A 23,546-nucleotide genomic window follows, 5' to 3' on the forward strand; every position below is an offset into this window, starting at 1 on the left:
CAACAGCAACAGTGTGGAATCGAAGGCCACAGGTTCTCTCTAAAAGAAAAAAAAAATTAATGCCACAGGTGTCATTCCACCAGAGCACAATCTTGTCTAGTTCCCAACGGATTATAACGAGTCGAGTCTTCGAAAGATGATCACCATATATTATTGGTAAGAATAGTAGAGTTTAAGGGCACTCATTGTCTCTACGTCAAATTATTTTGTATGTACCCTTTGCAATCTACCTTTACTTTCCTCACTTCTAGCGCATTCTCACGCTTTTGCGTGCTGAACCTGTTTTTAAACATTTTCATTGAAGTTTGTATGGCTCTCTCACAATGGAATACCACGGTCATAAATATCATTTATGCTGATGCTGTTTTAGATTTAAATATATCTATTTTATAAAAAAATCGACTTAAGTTTCAATAAGAGTAGACCGAATACCCATAAAATAACCTATTTGAAAACTATTTAAGAGGCCTGTTTTTGAGACTGAAGTAGAGGTAGTTAATGATCGAGTAAGAGAAAAGGTGAACCAAGTTTGAATTAATATATAAAAGTATAAAACCTAACTAATTGTTATGAGTTAACTGCCCATCAACTCAATTGAAAATTTGCAACAAAAAAAAACAATTTTTTAAAAAGTGCCATCTGAAAAAGAAAACCATATGATAAAATCTGAACACCAAGAAAGTACAATTGTTTTTGATAAAAGGTTTAAACAGTGCATACATGCTATTAGCAAGGAGAATAACACAGCCTGAAATTATAGCACTCCACAGAGAAACAAGGACATATCAAGCAGAATATATGTTCATCATATTATTAAATAGAACAGCAGCTATGAAAGATTATCAGCTTAGCTATATCCAACTTGTTGCTGCTGCTGCTGAGGCTGTTGATAATTTCCGTAGCCGGGATATCCTCCATAGTACATGTTCGGGTCTTGGTGTGCAGCAGCATAACCATAACCGTATCCTTGACCGTATCCATAATATCCACTGTTCCACTGGTTTGGATCTGGTTGGGCCTGCAATGCAATAATGCCAGTCTTTCATGGGTCTGTAAAAATATCAAGAAAAAGCAATTTGCCATCAAAATATATAACCAACCTGTTTGTTTGAGGTGCTACGGCCCCATGAAAGCCTAATACTTTGTCCACCTAACTGAGTCCCATTCAATATTCGCAGTGCTTCTTCGGCACAGCTCCTGATCATTGCACAAGTACAAAACAGAAAAATAACATGAATTACTCTCTCCTAAATAGAACTATTCAGAAATACTGAGCAGTGTATCTTTACCTATCAGCATACTGAACAAATCCACATCGCTTGTTTTGTGGAATCTTCACATGCACCAACTGACCATATGGGCTAAAAACCTCTCTCAAATGGTCTTCCGTCACATCAGAATCCAAATTGCCAACAAATATCTGCATGGAAACACGTGGTGATCAGGAGAAAAAAAACAAGAAACCATGTTAATCACTGAAAGTAACAAAGTACCCACAGTTGTATTATTTGGATCATTCTCGTTCTGATTTCCTTGAGATGAAGCTGCTGCATACAAAAAATAAATGCGTAACAAATGAACAACAAAAAGGGAAAATAATTTCCAAGAAGAAACAACGAGAAAACACAAAAGATCATAGACAGGATTCTTTCTAGAATCTTGTACTTCACACCTCTGCGGGCAGACACTTTAATGTTAAGGAGAAAAAAGAAATATAACCTGAAAATGTGTACCCTGTTTGAATAATATGTTAAAGACCAAGGTACCTCACTTGTCATAAACATAAAATAGTAACTGTTGCATATACAATAATAAACACCAAAAATAAAGCACGATTCCACTACCAATGTAAGATCAAAAACTCCCATTAGAGTAGAACCAATGGGGTAAAGGGAAAACCGGGGCAAAAAAAAAATGCTAGAACACACTTATAGAAGAAAATGAAGACTGTCATTCCTGTTGCTTTTTTAGGATCCACAACACAGTCAGCTCTCAGTGACCGAGACCTTAAAGGACTTGTGACCTAAAACTCTAGAACAGTAACAAGAAACATACACCAAGAGCAGCAGGACTAAACAATAAGATCACTCTAAAATGTAAAGGGACAAGAAAGCACATTACATATGACATATGTAAAACAGAAGTAAAGACTCAATGGTAAACTGCAATGTAACTTGACTGCCACCTCTTACTAACCAGAGAAGCAAATGTTGACTGACAGAGGTCAGCCAATAGAACTGAAATGAACTTCTAAATGTATTGACTGACATAAACACAAAACTGACCTAAGTGAGGGCTCGGACTATAGGGGTAACCATTTCAGCTGAAATCAGTTCCAGGCCCCAAGATGATAGAGACTCACGATGCCCTGCTCTGAGACAACAGGAGTTTATAAGTTTTTGCATGTTTCAAATTTTCAATAGAATTATGGTGCCCAAATGTTAAAGGAAAGTACAGGAAGGAAAAGACAACTGGAAACTGCTGCTCAACTTCTAGAGAATAACTGAAACAAAGAACTTAAAACAATATTAAACACTTCAGAACAAATGATAATTGGAAATTTGCCCAAACAAGCTTATCCTTCAAGCAGATAAATCATAAATTTAACTATCAAATTTATCTGACACAAAAGAGCACAAGATTAGATGTCGTCAAATTTAAACATGCAGGTAAGATGAATCAAAATATCACAAAGGGCTTGGATAAAACAATAAACCATCAGCAAACATACCAGTTGGATATTGCTGCGCAGCACCAATCTTCTTGTTAGTAGCTGGCCCTATTCGCATGGGCCTAGTTGAACAAAAAGCACCATTCATCTCAGACATAGCTCGATTGTATTCAGTTTCATCTCCAAACCTAACAAAACCATAACCTTTTGTGCGCCCAGTGGCCCTATCAATCACAACCTTTGCACCCTTCACAGATTGGAAGTGTGCCCTGAAAGTCTCTTGAAGCATGTAATCTGTAACATCAGCAGCCAAATCTCCAACAAAGATAGTAAACTCAGGAGACTCTTCTCGCTTTTCGCCTGAACTAAAGGATGCCCAGTTCAACCTATAGTTGCTCTCACCATTCGGCATGGGTGTACCATTGTATGTTTGTAAAACTCTCTCAGCAGCAGCACGTGAGACAAACTCAATAAACCCATAGCCCTCCACTTGACCTGTTTGCTTGTTGCGGATAACTTTCACAGAAGCAACCTGTGAGAGAACCGAGAGTTGAATATCTCACGCATATATCATACGTAAATCTAAAACCTGAATGCTTGCTAGTCTTATCAATGGACATTCAAACTCGCATCCAATACCCAAAATATAAAACCTTTTAAAAAATCAAATCCACAAACAAAATTGTATCTTCGTGCCTATAGATTTCCACCAAAGAAATTAAATATCAATCAACACAAAACTTAAACACCAATCTGAAAAATCAACACGAAACCAAAAATCACAGAATGAAAAATTACTACAAAATTAACACCGCCAAATATAACGTCCCAGGAAAAAAATCTATAGATAATAATAAGTAAAAGACGTTGAATACCTCCCCAGTTTGAGCAAAACAGCTCAATAGATAATTCTCATCCATATAATACTGCAAATCTCCTATCCACAAAGTTCGAACCTCATCCGCGCTAGCCGGTTGACCAGATTGACCCGCCGCCGGTTGCTGAGCCGGCACCCCAGCCGAACCCTGCTGTGCGGGCCACATCGGAGGAGGATGACTCTGATGCGGCATCATGTAAATGTAAGGCTGCTGCGACTGAGGAGCCGGAGGAGGCTGCTGGTATTGGTACTGTTGCTGGGCCGGTGGAGCTCCCGCCATAGACGGTGGCGGAGCCATTGGAGGTGGGACCATACCCGGTGCTGGTTGCTGCATCATCTTCAGTTTGGGGATTGAGAGAGGGACTCAAAGGGAACAAAACCCTAACCCTCGATAAGGTAAGGTTTGGGAGATGTGTAAGAGAGGAAGCAATCGTCGGGAAAGGAAAAGGTTTTAAAGGCGTGGAAAGGTTACGTTTCATAAAATGACTGAAACAGGTTCGGTTCTAAGATGTTTGAACGGGAAAAAAGCTAGGGATTTTTCGATAATTTTCTTATTTGGATTTCAAATTCATGTACACTAAAAGGTGAAATTTCATTTTTGGTCCCTCCAGTATGTTCAAATTCAATATTTAATTTAGCAGAACTTGACTCTTTTACTTTTACAATATTATCAGTCAATCCTAATACCAACATACATTTTCTTAAAACACCTATCATGAATCAAATTGCACCGACTTAACAGTCAGCCCGAACTATTCGATAAAAATATTGATGTAACTTTATTATTGAAACACTTCTTTCAACTCATCATATTAACATGTATTTTTTTATGTTAGAAGTTTTCTAAAAGAAAAATCTAATATAACAATTTTAATTGGAATAGTTGAACTGTTCAAATTAACTAAAAACAGAAGGTTTGAGGGTGCTAGAAGCACTCAAACTTAAAAAGATCAATCACGTTTATGAAATTTTTAAGTATCTGATTAAATGTTGTTAGATCATTCATTTAACTAATGTTGATCATTAAATCTAACAAACGGAGAGAATTACAGTTCATATATATTGAATACATATAACAAACTGATTGTAAAATCCATATTCCAAAGTCTCAAAGCTGGAATTAGCGTTGCCTTAATGCTTAAAAAATAGCAAATGGGGGGCAAAAGGTACACATATCATGCAACACTAAATCAATGGAAAGTGTGAGCAAACCGATTGACTATTCGCTGGCTTTTAATCATTTGTTAACAGTTCGAGAAGTTCAACACCTTCCTTCAATCTTCTATCTGTGTTGTCTCTTGCACCAACACCACGGGGATTTCTGCAAAAGGAATAGGATGATTAAAAGTCGGTTCAAACTAATTTAACGAATGACATTTGGTTAAATCGGTTCAGTCCGATATGATTATTAAAGCGGAACCAAGTTAGAATATCAATTGAAATAGAAAATAAAGCAAAATCAAATAAATATATATCAATATTCTTTGATAACAAAAAGATTGGAGGCAATGACCCCAGACAAAGCATAGCTTCATCTATGTAAATCGCCTATGAATTTTAATAATAATATCAACTAATTTTAAAGGGACCACCTAACTATAACCCCTTTTCATTTTGACCACCATTTTTTGATTCTTGTCAATCAAGTCACCCAACTATTTAAATACATTTAATCAGACCACTTTTCGTTATCAGTTAACAAAAGTGCTAATATAGCAGTTAGTAAAATTGGTCTAATCAGACATTTAGTCCTTAATATTTTATATTCTATCAATTTAATCATAATTTTAAATTAATTTAATATATTTAATCCCCAACCATTCTGTGACGTGTCACCATCTAATTTAAAGGGAAAGTAATATAAATCATTTTGGGTTTTGGGGGGGATTGAACCTTGGGGAAATCATGCCACATTTGTTACTTGATTTCAAAATGCTTTTATAATATGATTATGATTATAGTAAAAAAATGAAAATCAAAAGATTTATTAGATTCGAACATGGAATCTTAACTTAAAGTGGATTAAGATGTAGCCAAGCTAACAAGCATTTAAAAAACACTTACACTATTATTTATATATTGTTAATATCTAATAAAAATACAAATAAAAATATAAGTTTTAAATTAAATTATTTTTATTTTTATATTATTAAAAGTACAAGGTTAAAATTGATATATTGTTAAAATTGTTTTCTTTTATTTTTTCCCAATTATTTTTTATAAATCATTATTTTTTATTTTTTTCATGATTATTTTTTATATACCATAAATTTTATGATTTATAAATTAGGAAAACAATTTTAATTTAGTACTTTTATTAAATCATAAATTATTTTCTTTATTTTTTTATAAGTACAAGTTTAACATTTGAAAAAAATAAAATGAAAAATATTTTAACTATATATATATCAAACTTGTACTTTAAATAATATAAAAATAAAATAAATTAATTTAACTTTAAAAATAAAATTTTTAAACTTGTTATTTTTATTAGATATTAACAATATAAATAATAATGTAAGTATTTTTCAAATGTTTGATTTACCTTAGTTACACCTTAATCGACTTTTAAGTTAAAATTTTATATTCGATTCTAATAATACCTTTTGATTTTCATTTTTTTGATATGAATCATATTATATAAAGCATTTTAAAAACAAGTAACAAATGTGGCCTTAGCTCTAGTGGTTGAGGAGTTGCATGATATCCCCATGAACCATGGTTTGATTCTTTTCATCCCAAATACATTGTTTTACTTTCCCTTTAAATCAAATCGTGACATGTCACCACCTAATTAGCGGTATTATCATTTAATTAAAATATTAAAAATAATTTAAAAAGGCCAATCATGCCATCACCACATGATTGAAGGATTAAGTATATTGAATTAATTTAAAATTATGACTAAATTAATATAATATAAAATATTAAGGACTAAATATATGATTAGACCAATTTTACTATCACATCAACATTTTCGTTAACTGATAACTTGTCTGATTGAATGCATTTAAATAATTAAGTGATTTAATTGACAATAATTCAAAAATGATAGTCAAAATAAAAAAGGACTATAGTTGAATGGTCGTTAGGAGGTCTCTAGCATAATTTACCCATTTCTAAATACAACTTTTGTGCTTAATTAAATTATTTGCAAAATACTCATCAATTAAATTTAATTATTGAAATGATAAATTACATCAATATTATGTTTTGATTAACATAAATAGTCATTAATTGTGAGAGTACTTGCCATATTATATTGACATGAAATTTATGATAATGATGTGATAATTCACATATGAGTGATGACATGGCAGAAAAATTAATTAATTTGTTTAAAAAAATATGAAGGCTTAATTATTTAAAAAAAATGTTTGAGACACAAATAAGACTCGTGAATGTTTTAATGCAAATGATTTGGTATTCGGAACCGTACCTTTTGTCGATGTTTGCTTTCCTTGCGAGTTCTTCAACAAGATTGTGTAGTCTCTTCAAGAGAGCAGGAAACTTGTGTACAGCTTTCAGACCATTCTGATTTGAACATATCTTCTTCAGTATTTCAGAAGCAATAAAGTATCCTTCTTCCTTGTTCCTGGAATGTGTTATTAGAAAAACATGACCCAAGTCAGAAACAACATATGGTTGGCCATTAACTTGTAATAGAGAAGAAAATGGAAGACCTGTGCAACTCCCACAAGAATATCTCTACTGATCGAGGAGTTTCGATTAACACTTGGGTCAAATGCGGATAGCGGACAAGGTTTCTGAGCGTCGACAGTGCGTGCTTTAGAACCTCCTGATCAGGTATGCTGCGACTGGCTGACCAAATTAGCTTCAGCAGAATGCCGATTGCACCGGCAGCAACGAGTTCTTCGCAACATTTCAGAGAATGAGCTGTAGCCATATCTGCAATCAAGTATTGTAGATTTAGTGTCATTTTAGCTCATCAAACTAGACTTTGCTCGGTAGAAAGTATGAGTTATGTAGAATGTAACATGCTCATTGCTCACCCAAGGTCTCACAGTTGTGAAGAATGCCTCTGATGCTTTTCATGCTGATTAGTTCCGAAAGTGCCGACAAAAGCCGGTTAATTAGACGTCTGCTATCATCCACATTCATAGCAGACTTCCGCATTCTCAAGTGCAAATCCAATAGCTGCTCTCTAGATTCTTTTCGAGCAACATAACCTTTCCAATATGACTACCAGATTCATAAGGAAAAAGATATTAGGACAATATACTTAAAAATTAAAACTCGGTCGGATATGCGAGCTGAACATTAGAAACATATACCAATAACACTTGCAAAATGATGAGAAATGATCTGCGAGAAATTTTACAATGTGCCATGGTTCCGATTATAAATCAAGTGTAAGTTGATTCTATGATGTACCAACTTGTATCTGGGACGTTTGCAAAAGACATTATCAAATGCAATTTACAAAGCATAGCTCAGTGTGGAGACATCTTACTTGTATTACAATAATACTAGTCCTCTCCCTGTATGCTTTTCGCCTGCCAATCCATCTCCGTGCGTAACTCTGAATAATGATTGTCGATTTTGTTCTTAATTTAAGTAACAGCACACCTCTCCACCACCTTTGCAGTTTCAGAACTGAAGTAATCAATATTGTTAATTCAACACTCTGGAAGAAGCCTTCTGACATCTTACAAGTGCAATCAGCAGCAGTAGCTGCTTGAAAGGAAGACGCTCCTGCAATTGCTCAAAGCCATATGATTTTGTATAGTCTCAGATAAAACCACAACTGAAGCATACAAAAGAGAACTTCTAGTAATCAAATAAGTAGACATTCAGGAGAAAACTAAGTACCTAAAAGCCTGCTTCGAGCAATTTGCCCTCGAATAACCCTTTGAATTTCGATAGCTGCCAGTTTCTGCAAGTGAAATGCCTTCTGACATATTAGGCGCCATATTGCTTTTTGGATCTTAATTGCAGCATCCCTTTTCAACAACACCTTCCGTACAAGCCAACCACGGCAATGTCTCTGATTTATAAGAAGAATAAAAAAAGAGAAGTCAATGTGATTTATGTATTGTTGCAAGTAAACACCATACAGAAATGTATGCTAGGGAATGCCAACGAGCATGATTCATAAGAGCAAGTGGATGCTAAAAAGCAGTAAAGTTTAAGTGTCATTTGCAAACGGCATCAATGATTGGAACTATATAAAGCTTAGCTGAAAATGGAGATATCATACTTGTATTACATCAATACATTGCCTCTCTCTATGAGCTTTTTGCTTAGCAATCCACCCCCTTGCATGACTCTGAATAACGATTGATGATTTTGTTCTTAATTTAAGTAACATAACACCTTTCCACCACCTTTGCAGTTTCACAAGTGAAGTAATCACTAAGTTTAATTCAAAACTTCTGAAGAAGCCTTCTGACATCTTACAATTGTAACATCCAGCAGTAGGTGCATGAAAGGAAGATGCTCCTGAAATTGCTCAAACCATACGCTTTGGTGATTCTCAGATGGAACCACAACTAAAGAATACAGAACTTTTAGTAATCAAATAAGTTGATATTCAGAAGAAAACAAAGTACCTAAAAGCCTATTTCGAGAAATTTGCCCCCTGATAACCCTTTGGATCTCGATAGCAGCCAGTTTCTGAAAATGAAATGCCTTCGGACATAATACGCACCGTATTGCTCTTTGGATCTTTATTGCAGCATCCCTTTCCGACAACAGCTCCTTCCTTACAAGCCAACCACGGCAATGTCTCTGATTTATAAGAAAAACAAGAAGTCAGTGTGATTTATGTATTGGTACAAGTAAACACCTTACGGAAATATATGCTAAGGAATGCCAACGGGTGTGATTCATTAGAACAAGTGGATGCTAAGAAGCAGAAAACCTTAAGTGTAGACGTTTGCAAAAGGCATCATTTATTGGTACTATATAAAGCATAGCTGAAGAGAGATATCATACTTGTATTACAACAATACAACGCCTCTCTCTATGAGCTTTTTGCTTAGCAGTCCATCCCCTTGCATGACTCTGAATAATGATTGCTGATTTTGTTCTTAACTTGAGTAACAAAACACCTCTCCACCACCTTTGCAGTTTCATAAGTGAAGTAATCAATAATTTTAATTCTAAACTCTGGAAGAAGCCTTCTGACATCTTAAAATTGTAACCGCCAGCAGTAGCTGCATGAAAGGAAGATGCTCCTGCAATTGCTCAAGCCATATGCTTTGGTAAATTCTAAGATTGAAGCATACGACTGAGAACTGTTCGTAATTGAATAAATTAGTATTCAAAGAGTAAGTACCAAAAAGCCTATTTCGAGAATTTTGCCCCCTGATAACCCTTTGGATCTCGATAGCAGCCAATTTCTGAAAATGAAATGTCTTCTGACATAATACGCACCGTATTGCTCTTTGGATCTTTATTGCTGCATCCCTTTCCGACAACAGTTCCTTCCTTACAAGCCAACCACGGCAATGTCTCTGATTTATAAAAAAAACAAGAAGTCAGTGTGATTTATGTATTGGTACAAGTAAACACCTTACGGAAATATATGCTAAGGAATGCCAACGGGTGTGATTCATTAGAGCAAGTGGATGCTAAGAAGCAGAAAACTTTTAAGTGTAGAAGTTTGCAAAAGGCATCATTTATTGGTACTATATAAAGCATAGCTGAAGAGAGATATCATACTTGTATTTCAACAATACAACGCCTCTCTCTATGAGCTTTTTGCTTAGCAGTCCATCCCCTTGCATGACTCTGAATAATGATTGCTGATTTTGTTCTTAACTTGAGTAACAAAACACCTCTCCACCACCTTTGCAATTTCATAAGTGATGTAATCAATAATTTTAATTCTAAACTCTGGAAGAAGCCTTCTGACATCTTAAAATTGTAACTGCCAGCAGTAGCTGCATGAAAGGAAGATGCTCCTGCAATTGCTCAAACCATATGCTTTGGTAAATTCTAAGACTGAAGCATACAACTGAGAACTGTTCGTAATTGAATAAATTAGTGTTCAAAGAGTAAGTACCAAAAAGCCTATTTCGAGAAATTTGCCCCCTGATAAAACTTTGAATCTCGATAGCAGCCAATTTCTGAAAATGAAACGCCTTCTGACATAATACGCACCGTATCGCTCTCTGGATCTTTATTACAGCATCCATTTGCAGCAAAAGCTCCTTCCTTACAAGCCAACCACGGTAATGTCTCTGGTTTTCAATAAAAAGATAAAGTCATTAATATGTATTGCTGCAAGTAGGCATCTTATAAAAATATATGCTAAAGGGACAAAAATGGATTTGAGATAGAGGTGATTATTGTCTAAATATCAATTTGACCATCATATCAAGACAATGAAAAAACATAAGGAAACTCTCTGATATAATCAGCGATGGAAGAAACAACTTACTTGGATTACAACAATAAGATATCTTTGTTTCCAAGATTTTCTCCGAGCTATCCATCCACGAACACAAGATTGAATGTTGATTGCCGATCTGGCAGCAATTTTATATCGCTGAAAAGCACTCAAACATTTTAGCCGTCTAAAATTACTTTGAATGGTTATTATTGCTTGCTTCTGCTTGATAAAACTCCTCCTTAATTGCCAACCACGGAAATGACTCTGAATTTTTGTTGCAGCAAATGTCTGATTTTGGAGGAATCTATGGGCAAATTCCTTCTGAGCAACCTGGAAGGCCCTCCAACATTTCAGTTGTCGAAATTACTTTGGATTTTTATTATAGCTTGCTTCTGTTTCATAAAACTTCTCCTTAAATGCCAACCCCGGTAATGGCTCTGAATTTTAGTTGCTGCAAATATCTGATTCTGGAGAGATTTACGGACAAATTCCTTCTGAGCAATCTGAAAGGCCCACCAAGATTTCAGTAGTCGAAAATTACTTTGAATTCTTATTATTGCCTGCTTCTGCTTCATAAAACTTCTCCTTAAAAGCCAGCCCCTGAAATGGCTCTGAATTTTAGTAGCAGCAGAAGTCTGTTTGTGTAGATATCTACAAACAAAATTCTTCCATGCAATCTGAATCCTGGTTGCCGCTTCTGTTTCGCAGTTTCTTAGACCCTTCTCCTGGCCTTTAAGAGAATCATTCTCAATAATCTGAATAGATCTGACCACCCTACCACGGAAACATTTCGTGATTGCAATGGCAGCCTTAACTAGGTCTGGACAGGAAGTATCAGGCCTTTGAGCTATCCAACTCCTTGCAGAACGCTGTATGAGCAACACTGATCTTCTTAAATTAACAAAACTATGTCTCTCAGCAATAAACTTGACAAGCCTCTCGAGTTCTTGCAAGGCAAAGATCAAACAAATGAGAAACCGGTGATATGAAAAATGCATATAATCAAAATACTTGATACGAGCAAATACCAGATGGAAATTCCTGATCTCTGTTAAAAGTGAATTTGTTGAGCTGTGAATTTTTCTTCACAATCAACCATGCACGCATAACAGTTTGGATTAAACCAATAGCTTTTATCTTCTTCAGAAAATTACGACGCAATATGAAACTCCTGAAATGAGACTGTATGACTATTGCAGCAATCTCTGAAGCATTATGCAGGGAGCGCAAGGTTAGAAGGAGAATATTTCTTATCACAAAGATGCAATGCAAGGCCATAAAGGTCAAAGATACAATACTCAGATAAATTGAGAAAGGCAAAAAATAAGTAAATAGATAAACAACTTTTGATGAAATATATAATTTGTCAAGTGAATTCTCCAATTCCAATATGATCTAATTATGATGTCACAATGATTTCAACTCACTACGAACAGATTTCCCACGAGAATTTAACTACAATGCGGAAAGCAATAAATAGATATCAAATTTAAATTTCTTAGGTAGAAACACCAACCTAATAGAGAACAAAGTGATAACTTTAGAGTAAAAGTTATTGAACTCCTAGTCAATGTTGAAAATGCATCAACCGATAACCAAACAAAGGAAAAATAAAACTAGTTAAAAGAATTAACTAGAGGAGGGGCAGAAAATAACCTCTGGAAATGCCAATACTTATCTTCTGACCTGGGAAGAAAGATGAAGTAGAAGCAGCAGGTTTTACAACACTACTGTAGTTTTGTTCTGTCATATCTTGCCACCAAGCCAGAATGACCTCGAACTTTTTGGAAGCATCTGCATAAATGAAGTAGAAGAGACAGAAAAAAAATATATTAGATTTTAGTGCTCAATCTAAGGGATTGAACATGTAGTAAACTAGAAAATGCAACAACTTTGACACAATAATTTCCTCTAACTAATCCCATATTAAAAGTAAACAAATATACACATGCATATACACATTGATAGATGGTGTTATCCCACATCCATCGAGTTTTCTGTGATCTTATATTAAACTTGGGTGTCTCCATCTATTACCAATTGGTTTTAGAATCCCTTAACATGGAATCAAATCCCAAGGTATATTATATTATAGTTCCTGCCTAAAACCTTAGTGACCTACGTACATGATGTAAAGTGGTGTTAACACACATCAAATGCATACCGCACACTATATGAAAATTTTGAAGATGATGGCCATGGACCAGAATTGGTATAATAACTATGATAAATCTACAAATAGAACACATCTCATCTGTCTGGAATGCAGCCAATAACAGCTTATTTTCCAGTTATTTTGTCTAGGTTTGATGAGAGTGATCCAAGATGCATACTTGCTAAAATAAGAATTATCACTAAATAAAGGACCTTCGGTGATATCTAAGTCTCTTTCTTTCTTTTGCACAACGCCTTCAGAACTTGCCAACCGCCTTTGAGTTAGTGAATGCCTCCTCTCTAGGTTTTGGCAACTACAACCCAATAGTTTATGGAAATTCAACTGATCCTGGAAAAAGACAGAAGAGTTCTTGAAGTAGTTGCATTTCTTGACATTAAGGTGGGACAAAACCTAGAGAAGAGGCATTACCACATTTTTCTTGACAACAAGCCGGGACAAAAGGAAAACCAGCAAAACTACCACACTCTTGTCACTAACTGCACCATTATGCTCAAGTAAGTCACTTATTTGCAGAACCTGTATGACAACATAGGCAAATAATATTGTATTGAGAAATAGACATAAGGTAACATCAATATTTAACTATGACATGCACAATCACAGTTTATCATTGGACACCGTGGTGCCTCAATTCAAAAACCCATAGGCTTTTTAAAAATTAGCAGTCTCTCTCAAATCTCTCTTTTATAGCAGTTATCAAAAAGTTAAAAGGGGTCATAAATCTGAAATGTAAAAGTAAATAGTTAATCACCAATCATTAAAATAAGCATTACCTCAGGAAAGTTTCCGAGTAATGCTGTCAGTTTCTGTGATAATACAAAATTGTGAACTGCATCTGTGTAATCGGAAGCAGACATGATTGATTCCTCACCTCTTGTTTCTTGAGAATTCTGTTAAGACAAAGCAGCAAGTAAGAGAATAATAATACAAAAGAATAGTGAAATTGTGAAAAACATTGGGACAGAAAAAGAATGTTTACCACCTTGTTCAAACAAGAAAGTTCTTTGCGGATGTAATAATCAAGCACGCACCATACGGCTTTTCCATTGACCAGTGAAGAAAAGCTTTCAATCCTAAGACCATAATTTTCGCCAATTGCCTACAAATATCCGTTCAACTTATTAACTTGAGTAGTTGTCAACAAAAAATTAACTTCAGTAAGATCATGAAGATGCAAATTTAAAAGCGAACACGCAGAAAATGAAAATCCCTGAACACAACCATTGATTAACAAATATATCAGAAAAATTGTTATCTAGAACTGGAGAAGAATAAAAACTAAGCTGGTGATGATATAACATAATACCTGGATCCAGTTTAAAAGCATTCCCAAATTTGAAGAATTGGTTACATTCAAGTTATCCTGTAATAATTGAAAAAAACGAAATTGAATTTATGAACATCAGGAGGAAATCTTAATAAACAACAGAAAGGGACATAAAAGGAACTTAGCTAAATTTTCTAGTATTTCAGCATATAGTTTGTTAATTACGTAATGAATAGAAAAATTAAATAGTTATCCACCCTTCACCAGCCCCATTTTTCACCAGAACTCAAGAAACATTTGAAGCATACCATTTTAAAGCCACGGATGTTGGATATTTCCCCACCAATGGTTGTTTTGTCAATCAGAAGTGGCAACTGCAAGATCAATGAAAACACAAGTGGCAGCTAAAGGATTCAATATTACAAAAAATCTTTAGAAACAGTTAACATCTGAAAAATTCAGATGTAGAGAAGATTAGCAGACCTGTAAACGAACAAATATACTCCAGAGCAAGGACAGAGTAAGTTCCTTATCTCTGTCAGCAATATCATCTCTAGTAATCTTCAATCCATCTTCATCACATAGCATGACACCAGCTTCTCTCAAATATTGCAGGGCAACACCACAATTTGCCAAATTCTTTTTGTGAGTGTCTGAAGGAACCACTATTTTCTGCTCATGCAAGAAAGCTGTTGAGTGAAAATTATATTCCATGCAGTGCTTAACTGTAACTAGTTGGTCTAATGTGTAAACATCAGAGTGATTGGACAGATAAACCAACCATGAGGATTGACTGATTATGTTGCAAAAGCTGAATAACTCTACAGAGCCGCACACCATCTTGAAGATCCAAGAATAAATCTGATACTTGGAAGTCAAACTCAACAAGGGCAGACTGCACCAAGGTAAATTCTTAGAGGGTAAAAGTAAGAAAGAAGGAAAAAAAACTATAACTTCACGTTTGCAAGATGTTAAATAAAGTTAATATATAATCATATGCGCCAAGTGCCTGAAAGTAAGTTGCAAGATTAGCGTTAAAGCATATTGCTGGTTATAAATATGAGCCACAGGCCACAAGCACATAAGCACTATACATTGATTAAAATGTAACCAACATACCTGCAGATGAGAAACTTTGTACCCTACAATCACTAGATGTGCAAGAAGATTACCTTCCCCATGCATAACATCAGATGATAAGAAATCTAGTTTCATATCATAAATGAAAACAATGTTAGCCCATACAAAGCAAGTGCAGGTGAAAGTTAAGCAACAAAAACATACATGTATGAAGATGGAGAATTACCATTAAGGACTTGAGGACTTGATTTTATACCAGATGAAACCGTGAACAGAAGAGGAGAACCTCCATCCACTCCATCAATTCCATAATTAAGAGGAAGACGGGTCTGAGATTTAGCTCGATCAAGGATAAGAACAAGCAGCAATATCCTCTTCAATATAATATTTCCCAAATTCTCATAGTATCCCGGCCTGTACAAACCATCCACCTTCTTGTTATAAGCATAAGCCTTTGCAAGCCCAGTGTGCGAGAAGAATTGTTTTTCTATTATCATCTTTAAAAACGAGATATCTTTCACAGAACTAAAATCTCCCTCAGATGATATCAAGGAATCGCCACCAAAAATAATATACAACCCAATTCGAAACCAAATTGGATTGTAAGACAATAGAATTTTAGAAGCCTTTTCCTTCATTCCAACATCTGTAACTATAGGACAACTCGCTTTCATCTTTAACCTCCCTTCATCTATATTCTGACAATTAATCAAAAACAACAATAACAAATTTGTATCAATAAGTGATAATATTATGAGTAAAACATCGCTTGTTTACTCCACGGTGCATTCATAGAGCCATAAGTTATATCACTAACCAAAAAACATCTTTCTCACTGAGGGGAAGAATAAATAAATAATAATTACAGAATCCAACCTTAGCGACTCGAGTCATGACATTGAAAACCTCTTTGCAACTCGCCAAACTCAAATACATCTGCATCCGCTGCTTCAAATCATCAAAGCTACAAACATCCTTCAACGAAGCCCTCAAATTTAAATACTTTGAGGTCAAAATATCCGCAGCGACATTTTCAGATCCCTCCCCTCTCCACGACAACTCTCTCATCCTTTTCGGGCTTCTCCAGGCACTGTCCACTTGCACAATATTACTCTCACCGCAGCCATTAATGGAGAGATCACAACCACAAGCCTCCGGGTTCCGAAAGAGGAAATTGAGCCAAACGGTGAGGGCTTTAGAAAGGGACCTAAGCGATTGGTCTTTCTTTAGTTGCTCTTTGCAAGCGGACTGAGATTGCTCCAGCTGGTAAGCTTTGAGCTTAGCGACTGATTTGGCTTTGGATCGGGAAGAGGAAGGGACAAGGGAAGGCCGGGAGCGGTAGCAAAACGACGAAGATGGCCTCCGAGTTTCAGTGGAAGCAGTGAAGAACTGAGTGCACGGCTTGGAAGGGCGTTTTGGGGTTTTGAAATTGGAGATGTCTTTGAGAATGAAAGAAGAAGACAAAGACGAAGGAAATGGCTCTTCTTCCTCCATTTTTCTTCTTTGATTTAATTTTGAGCAGTGACTTACAGTTCAGCTTCTGCATAGGATCTATGGTGTGGGGATTTTCATTTTCTGGTGCAAATTTAGAGAAGAAAGTGAATGATGAGATCAAGAGAGTGAGCATAATGCCGTACCTTTCCAGTTTGAATTTGAAATCGAGAGCGCCAGACGGATCCCGCTAAAGATTTCGCACGTGTTTACAAGTCTTTTATGGTAAAAGCACGCTAATATTGGCAAGAATCTAAAGAAATTGTTGTTATTTCTTAAAGTATTATTTCGAGTATCATAAATAATAAGACGTAAACATTCAATATCAAATGATTGAGAGTTATTTTTAAATAAATATCGTCTTATACTTATCACAAATTAATTTTTTAAAAAAAGACATTGTGAGATTCAAGGATTAATTTATTTTAATTTAATATATTTTAATTTAAAAATAAATATGTTAAATTAAAATAAACTAAAATAAAAGTAATCATCCAACCGAGTGATGACATGTGGCACAATAGTGATACTAGTGACACATGGCATCATTCGATTGGAGGACTAAATTTATTTTAATTTATTAAAAGTATGACTGAATTAAGAGAATGTGTAAATAACAAGTACCACATGTTTGATTATACCAAAATATTTAAGGACAATTAACTCGTGATAACTATATTTTAATTAAATAAAAACGAAAGTAATCATATATTATGTTGTTTTAAATTAGTGAGGAAAAGTGGACAAACACAAACAAATATGATCAATCATGTAGTTAACCGTTAAAAATATAAATGTTCAAACTATACATCTTTTCTATTTTAGGCACCTAAAGTTTTATTTTGTCACGATAAGTGTCTAATGTTTTTTATGTTACCATTTTAAGTATCTAGTCTATTACAATAGTTAAAAAATTTTGTCAACCACTCAAAATGTGATATGTATGATATTTATAATTTTTTTAAAAGTTTTATTTAAAATTTCAAAATTAAAAAAACCCAAACGCTTCAAATCTCTAATTTCAAACACTTATTGTGATAAACGAGAAATTGTTGAGATGCATAAGAGAAGACAAAGGTATTTTAATTGAATAGTCAAAACATGGCCCAATAAAGTTTAGGAGAAATTGTCAGGATTTTAAATAATATAAGTCGGTCTGGTCGAGATCGAATATACCATTATTTTTTTGTTAGATTAGAAATAATTTAAATAGTATCAAAATCGATGTCAGATTATGGTTTTATTATGTCAAGTCAAGGTTAAAACGGATAAAAATTTAATTCAACTCAATCTATGATCATCCCGAATTTTAAATGTATTCATGATTTGTCTTTAACAATTCAAACTCAACAAATTTATCAATTTAATTCTCAAATCTTACATTGATTAAATAACAATTTTTAAATATTAAAATATACTTTTTTAAATATATAATTATTGAGTGATTGAAAACATAGTCAACGTGTTATTATCAACACGTATTACACATCCTTTTTTAGAACAAATTTCGTAACAGTTGTTGTCCTTTCGTTTTCATTTATTTTGGTCACGATTAATACAAACATAAAAACATCACCCGAATTTCCTACCGTATCAATAAAATTACATCCTAAAAACAAGATTTCTTAAAAGCGCATCCTATGTTGCACGACTTTATCGAAAATGTATTATTCATATAAATTTGCCCAAATAGATGCATTAACGTATGTAATATGGATACAAAATAAAATATGAGGGGGGCGTAAAAAGTGTTTTTACCGTAACAACAAACTCATAGGAAGTATTACACATGAGAAAATAAATTAAAATATGTTACATCAACGTACTATAAATTGATACAAAACACAATTATTAATGTGATTGGAATCAAACGGAGCCTTATACTCAATTTAAGGGCCAATTTGATGATTTACAGCATTTAATGCACCTCTTTATACAAGAGAGACAGAGATTAAAGAATAACCATGGCTGGAAATCCTAATGTCGCTGCTGAGAACCAGGCCAATAAAAAACCCAGCCACCTCCTCGATAAGCCACCGAACCCTCATATGGAAAAGGAAAATCCTGCTATGAACGTCGATGCTATAGTAATCGGAAGTAGTTTTTATAGAGATAAACTTTTGACCGGATTCACTTCTCCCATGCAAGACACCAACATGGATTTTGAAGAATATGATATTGAGATCCTTGATGGGGACGTTACAAGGAACATGATCGATGGATTGATCTCAATCGATTTTTTCGATCGAGTCCATAACCTCGCCGTCAGAAGCCTGAGTCAAACTGTTGTTGTCAAACTCCTTGTCCACCGTATTGGATACATTGCTTTAAGCAATCGAATATATGATCTCTGGAAGCCAACCCAAGCCCTTCGTATCATGGACATAGAGAATGATTATTTTCTTCACTTTCAGAAGCCGAACGAATTATCTGAAGGTTCTAGCGGAAGGCCCTTGGCTCGTCTATGAGCACTATCTGACAATTGAACCTTGGACTGAGGATTTCTCACCCACTCAACCACATCCGAGTAAGGTGATCGCCTGGGTTCACCTCCCTGGACTCCCTGTCACTCTACAAACGAAGCATGATCACGGAAATTGGCGAATGTATTGGACCAGTGATTAAAATTGACTATCAAATTAATAGTGGCTGGCAAGGTTGCTTTGCGCGAATGGCGATTAGAGTTAATCTAAAGAAGCCGTTGGTTTCGAAACTAATATTTAATGGTAATATTCAGATAATAGAGTATGAATCTCTACCAGTAGTATGCTTTAATTGCGGCACCTACGGTCACTCTTCAGCCTCTTGCCCTCAATCCAAAACTGAATCTGATGCAGCTCAAAGTAATACTGGTGAACCTAGTCACTTAGAGACGACGAATGATAATTATAATTATAGTCCTTGGATGTTGGTAGAAAAATGACAGCATCGTTCGAATAAACCTCAATCCACAAACAGTAAGGCTGACACATCTTTCAAGTCCCGCTTCAATCCTATTGATGTCTTAGATGAGAATGAATCCAATGATAACGAGCAGATTCCTCAAGATAGTTTGCAGACCGATGCAAATACCCACGCTGCCTCGGGTGAAAATGCTACTTGGAAAAACAACGACAAGGAAAAGGTGCAGGGTTCCTCTAAAACTGGTAAACAAAGAGCACCCATAACCTAAAAAAACCAGTCAATACTCCCAAGGTTCCATCATTGCAATCCTCGACCTCGGCTAGTCATCGTAGTATTTTTATTCTGAAACACGGTGCAAGTTCCTCTCATGTCAAACTGTTAGCTCTTTTTCTTTCCTCTTTGTCATGAATCTAAAAGTTTTCTGTTGGAATATCCAAGGCTGTGGACACACTCGTTTCTTGTCTGTTATGCGTCAATATATCAAGGACCACAATCCGGATGTTATTGGTTTTGTTGAGCCTCGGGTTAGTGGCTCCAAAGTTGATGTTGTTATTGCTGCCCTAGGATTCCCTAATTCTCATTGTGTGAAAGCGATAGGCTTCTCTGGAGGTATATGACTATGTTGTTATGACACTGCTTATGTGGAAATTCTTGAGAACCAATTTTAATTCATCCATTGTTGCATCAGTTGTTAGATTTGGCTTGAAATTAAGTTAGGCAAGTTGGAAATTTCATCTTGGTTGGTGGCCAACTTATTGGAAATTTCATCTTGGTTGGTGGCCAAACTTTGAACATGAGAATTCCATATTTGATCCCTAAAATATTAGGTTATTTATAAGTTTAGTCCTTAAAACTCAACTATAAATAGACATAAGTATTTTCATTAGAAATCATCCCAAAAACAAGTTCTCTCTTCCTCTTGTTTTCTTCATTCTCTCAATTTGGGAATTCTAAAGAATTCCATTTGTTGTAATATTTGTTGATAGTGAAGTTATCATCCGGTGTGGTGCCTGAGGAGTAGACGATATTCTCATCGAACCTTGTAAATTTGGTGTGTTCTCTCCTTTATTGTTTTTTATTCGAATTTTCCATTGTGTTTCAATATTCAATAGTTTGACAGGTTTATCCGCTGTGCAACCTTTGGTAGTTTAGATCTTGACATTTTAAGTCAATTTTGAAACTACGTTCGTGTGGGAAATAACCCGATTTTCCAACAATTGGCATCAGAGCTTCGTTGAGGTTATCCTGGTGGTTCCGTTGCTGAAAAGATATAGTTCGTGATATTGAATATTGTTCGTTAGAATTAAAATACCAAAATACGGATCAATTTTATCCTGGTGGTTCCGTTGCTGCAAAGATACAGTTCGTGATATTGAATATTGTTCGTTAGAATTAAAATGAAAAAATACGGATCAGTTGAGACATCAAGCTCTTCATCTGGACCGATGAGGAGGGTGATGTCAAATGTAAATTTCTCGGTGGAGTTGTTCGATGGATCCGGTCATTTCGGCATGTGTCAAGGCAATGTGTTAGACGCTTTATTCTAACAAGGTCTAGACATCGTCATTGAGGAAGAAAATCCCGAATATATGGAGGATAAATAATGGGGAACAATCAATCGTTTGGCGTGCAACACGATTCGATCTTGTCTTTCCAGGGAGCAGAAGTATGGCTATAAGAACGACACTTCTGCAAGTAAGATGTGGAAAGCATTGGAGGAAAAATTCATAAAGAAAAACTCTCAAAATCGTCTCCACATGAAGAAAGATTGTTCAGATTTGATTATCATCCAGGCACCAGTATGAATGAACACATCACCGCGTTTAATGAGCTAGTGGCAGACTTATTGGGCATGGATGAAACCTTCAAAGATGAAGATTTGGCCTTGATGTTATTGTCATTGCTTCCAGATGAATTTGAGCACCTTGAGACAACGTTACTTCATGGTAAGGATAATGTTACCCTTAAAGATATAACTGTTACTTTGTATAGTTATAAGCTCAGGAAGAAAACCAAGAAGGAGAGCAAGTACGAAGCAGCGGAGGCCATGGTGGAAAGAGGTCGCTCGAAAAGTCAAAAACCAAAGTGGAGAGGGAGATCAAAGTCGAAGTCCAGACTGGGAAAAGATGAATGTGCTTTTTGTCATGAGAAAGGCCATTGGAAGAAAGATTGTCCGAAACTGAAGAAGAAAGGAAAAGTTACTCCAGATACATGTGTTACAGAGCATGATGCAAATGACTCTGACATATCATAGTTTGCTTCATCAACAACATTCCATTCAGATGAATGTATATTAGATTCGGGTTGCACCTATCATATGGCCCCTAATCAGGAGTGGTTCTCCGATTTAGTAGAACTAAATGCAAGAGTTGTTTATATGGGCAATGACAATGCATGTAAAACTATTGGGATAGGTTAAATTAGATTGAAGAATCAAGATGGATCAACCAGAGTTCTGACAGATGTCCGATACGTGCCCAGTTTGAAGAAAAATCTCATCTCGTTGGGAGCCTTGGAATCCAAAGGCTCAGTAGTTACTATCAGAGATGGAGTTTTAAAAGTCACATATGGCGCACTTGTGATGATGAAGGGCACCAGGAAAAATAATTTGTATTACTACCATGGTAGTAAAATTATTGGAGTAGTTGCAGCAGCTACTGGAGGTGATGATTCGGAAGCAACCCAGTTGTGGCATATGCGGTTGAGACATGCTGGAGAAAAATCCTTGCAAATTCTAGCAAAGAAAGGATTGCTGAAAGGTGCAAAGGCTTGCAAATTGAACTTTTGCGAACATTGTGTTCTGGGAAAGTAGAAGAGAGTGAAGTTTGGCACCACTATAAATAATACAAAAGGTATTGTGGATTATATTCACTCAGATGTATGGGGTCCTTCAAAGACATCGTCTTTGGTAGGAAACCATTATTTTGTAACTTTTCTAGATGACTTTTCCAGAAGAGTTTGGGTGTATCTGATGAAGTCTAAAGATGAAATGCTTCGAATTTTCCTGAAATGGAAAAATATGATCGAGAACCAGACTGGTAGAAAGATCAAACGTCTTAGGACGGACAATGGAGGGGAATATAAAAGTGACCTATTCTTTGACGTTTGCCAAGAGTATGGTATTGTTCGACAATTCACCGTTAGAAATATACCACAACATAATGGGGTGGCAGAGCATATGAATCGAACATTATTGGAGAAAGTTCGATGTATGTTGTCTAATGCTAGGTTAGGCAAGGCATTTTGGGCTAAGGCTATTACATATGCTAGCCATCTCATCAATCGTCTGCCATCATCAGCGATGGGTGGAAAAATACCATTGGATGTATGGTCTGGAAAACCTGCTACTGATTATGATTCCTTACATGTATTTGGATCCACTGCTTATTATCATGTGAAGGAATCCAAGCTTGATCCGAGAGCAAATAAGACTCTCTTTATGGGAATCACCCATGGAGTAAAGAGATTCCGCCTTTGGTGTTTAGACACCAAGAAGATAATTTGTAGCAGAGATGTTACCTTTGATGAATCTGCCCTAGTAAAGAAGGTAACAAATGAAGCTGTCCAGACAAGTAGTACTCCGTAGCAGGTGGAGCATACTCCAAAACAGGTGGAGTTTTAGCAGACGATGATCCAGAAGTTGATGCAGCTGATTCTTCAACTCCAATAGAAGAATCAGAAGATGAAGAGGTTCAAACCCAAGAACCATTGGAGACACCA

General features: G+C 35.5%; 2 protein-coding genes across 3 annotated transcripts; both read right to left on the reverse strand.

Annotated features, from left to right (window-relative positions):
- Nucleotides 1-681: 681 nt before the first annotated feature.
- Nucleotides 682-3,989, reverse strand: LOC120183478 (polyadenylate-binding protein RBP45B-like). 2 transcript variants are annotated; one of them, XM_039188162.1, is made up of 6 exons: nt 3,547-3,989; nt 2,732-3,203; nt 1,498-1,544; nt 1,290-1,420; nt 1,101-1,197; nt 682-1,018 (listed from the first exon to the last, which is right to left on the reverse strand). In XM_039188162.1, exons 1-6 carry the CDS (start codon nt 3,883-3,885, stop codon nt 848-850), a joined length of 1,257 nt encoding a protein of 418 aa, XP_039044093.1. In that variant the 5' UTR covers nt 3,886-3,989; the 3' UTR covers nt 682-847. The 2 variants fall into 2 exon arrangements, with proteins under 2 accessions (XP_039044093.1, XP_039044092.1); XM_039188161.1 differs by having other exon boundaries at nt 1,498-1,547.
- Nucleotides 3,990-4,696: 707 nt separating this feature from the next.
- On the reverse strand, nt 4,697-16,946 carry LOC120183418 (abnormal spindle-like microcephaly-associated protein homolog). Its single transcript, XM_039188121.1, has 27 exons — nt 16,308-16,946; nt 15,658-16,129; nt 15,471-15,556; nt 15,133-15,246; nt 14,835-15,023; nt 14,660-14,725; nt 14,391-14,447; nt 14,064-14,183; nt 13,858-13,974; nt 13,493-13,600; nt 13,276-13,411; nt 12,595-12,702; nt 11,937-12,113; nt 11,333-11,854; nt 10,957-11,264; nt 10,579-10,756; nt 10,236-10,477; nt 9,850-10,027; nt 9,507-9,748; nt 9,122-9,299; nt 8,770-9,011; nt 8,382-8,556; nt 8,023-8,264; nt 7,562-7,751; nt 7,232-7,457; nt 6,988-7,143; nt 4,697-4,869 (listed from the first exon to the last, which is right to left on the reverse strand). Exons 1-27 carry the CDS (start codon nt 16,923-16,925, stop codon nt 4,782-4,784), a joined length of 5,535 nt encoding a protein of 1,844 aa, XP_039044052.1. The 5' UTR covers nt 16,926-16,946; the 3' UTR covers nt 4,697-4,781.
- Between the last annotated feature and the right edge of the window lie 6,600 nt (nt 16,947-23,546).

This window comes from Hibiscus syriacus, unplaced genomic scaffold (genome assembly GCF_006381635.1).
Source record: "Hibiscus syriacus cultivar Baekdansim isolate YM2019G1 unplaced genomic scaffold, ASM638163v2 tig00112762_pilon, whole genome shotgun sequence".
Taxonomy (NCBI): domain Eukaryota; kingdom Viridiplantae; phylum Streptophyta; class Magnoliopsida; order Malvales; family Malvaceae; genus Hibiscus; species Hibiscus syriacus.

Coding starts and splice junctions, on each gene's coding strand:
- LOC120183478 (XM_039188161.1), bottom strand. CDS start 3,885: ATGATGCAGCAACCAGCACCGGGTATGGTCCCACCTCCAATGGCTCCG. Junction 1,548..2,731: donor TGCGCAGCAATATCCAACTG/GTATGTTTGCTG, acceptor TTTTGTATGCAG/CAGCTTCATCTCAAGGAAAT. Junction 1,019..1,100: donor GTAGCACCTCAAACAAACAG/GTTGGTTATATA, acceptor ATTGCATTGCAG/GCCCAACCAGATCCAAACCA.
- LOC120183418 (XM_039188121.1), bottom strand. CDS start 16,925: ATGGAGGAAGAAGAGCCATTTCCTTCGTCTTTGTCTTCTTCTTTCATT. Junction 15,247..15,470: donor ACAAAGTTTCTCATCTGCAG/GTATGTTGGTTA, acceptor ACCTTGGTGCAG/TCTGCCCTTGTTGAGTTTGA. Junction 13,601..13,857: donor TACTCGGAAACTTTCCTGAG/GTAATGCTTATT, acceptor GTTGTCATACAG/GTTCTGCAAATAAGTGACTT.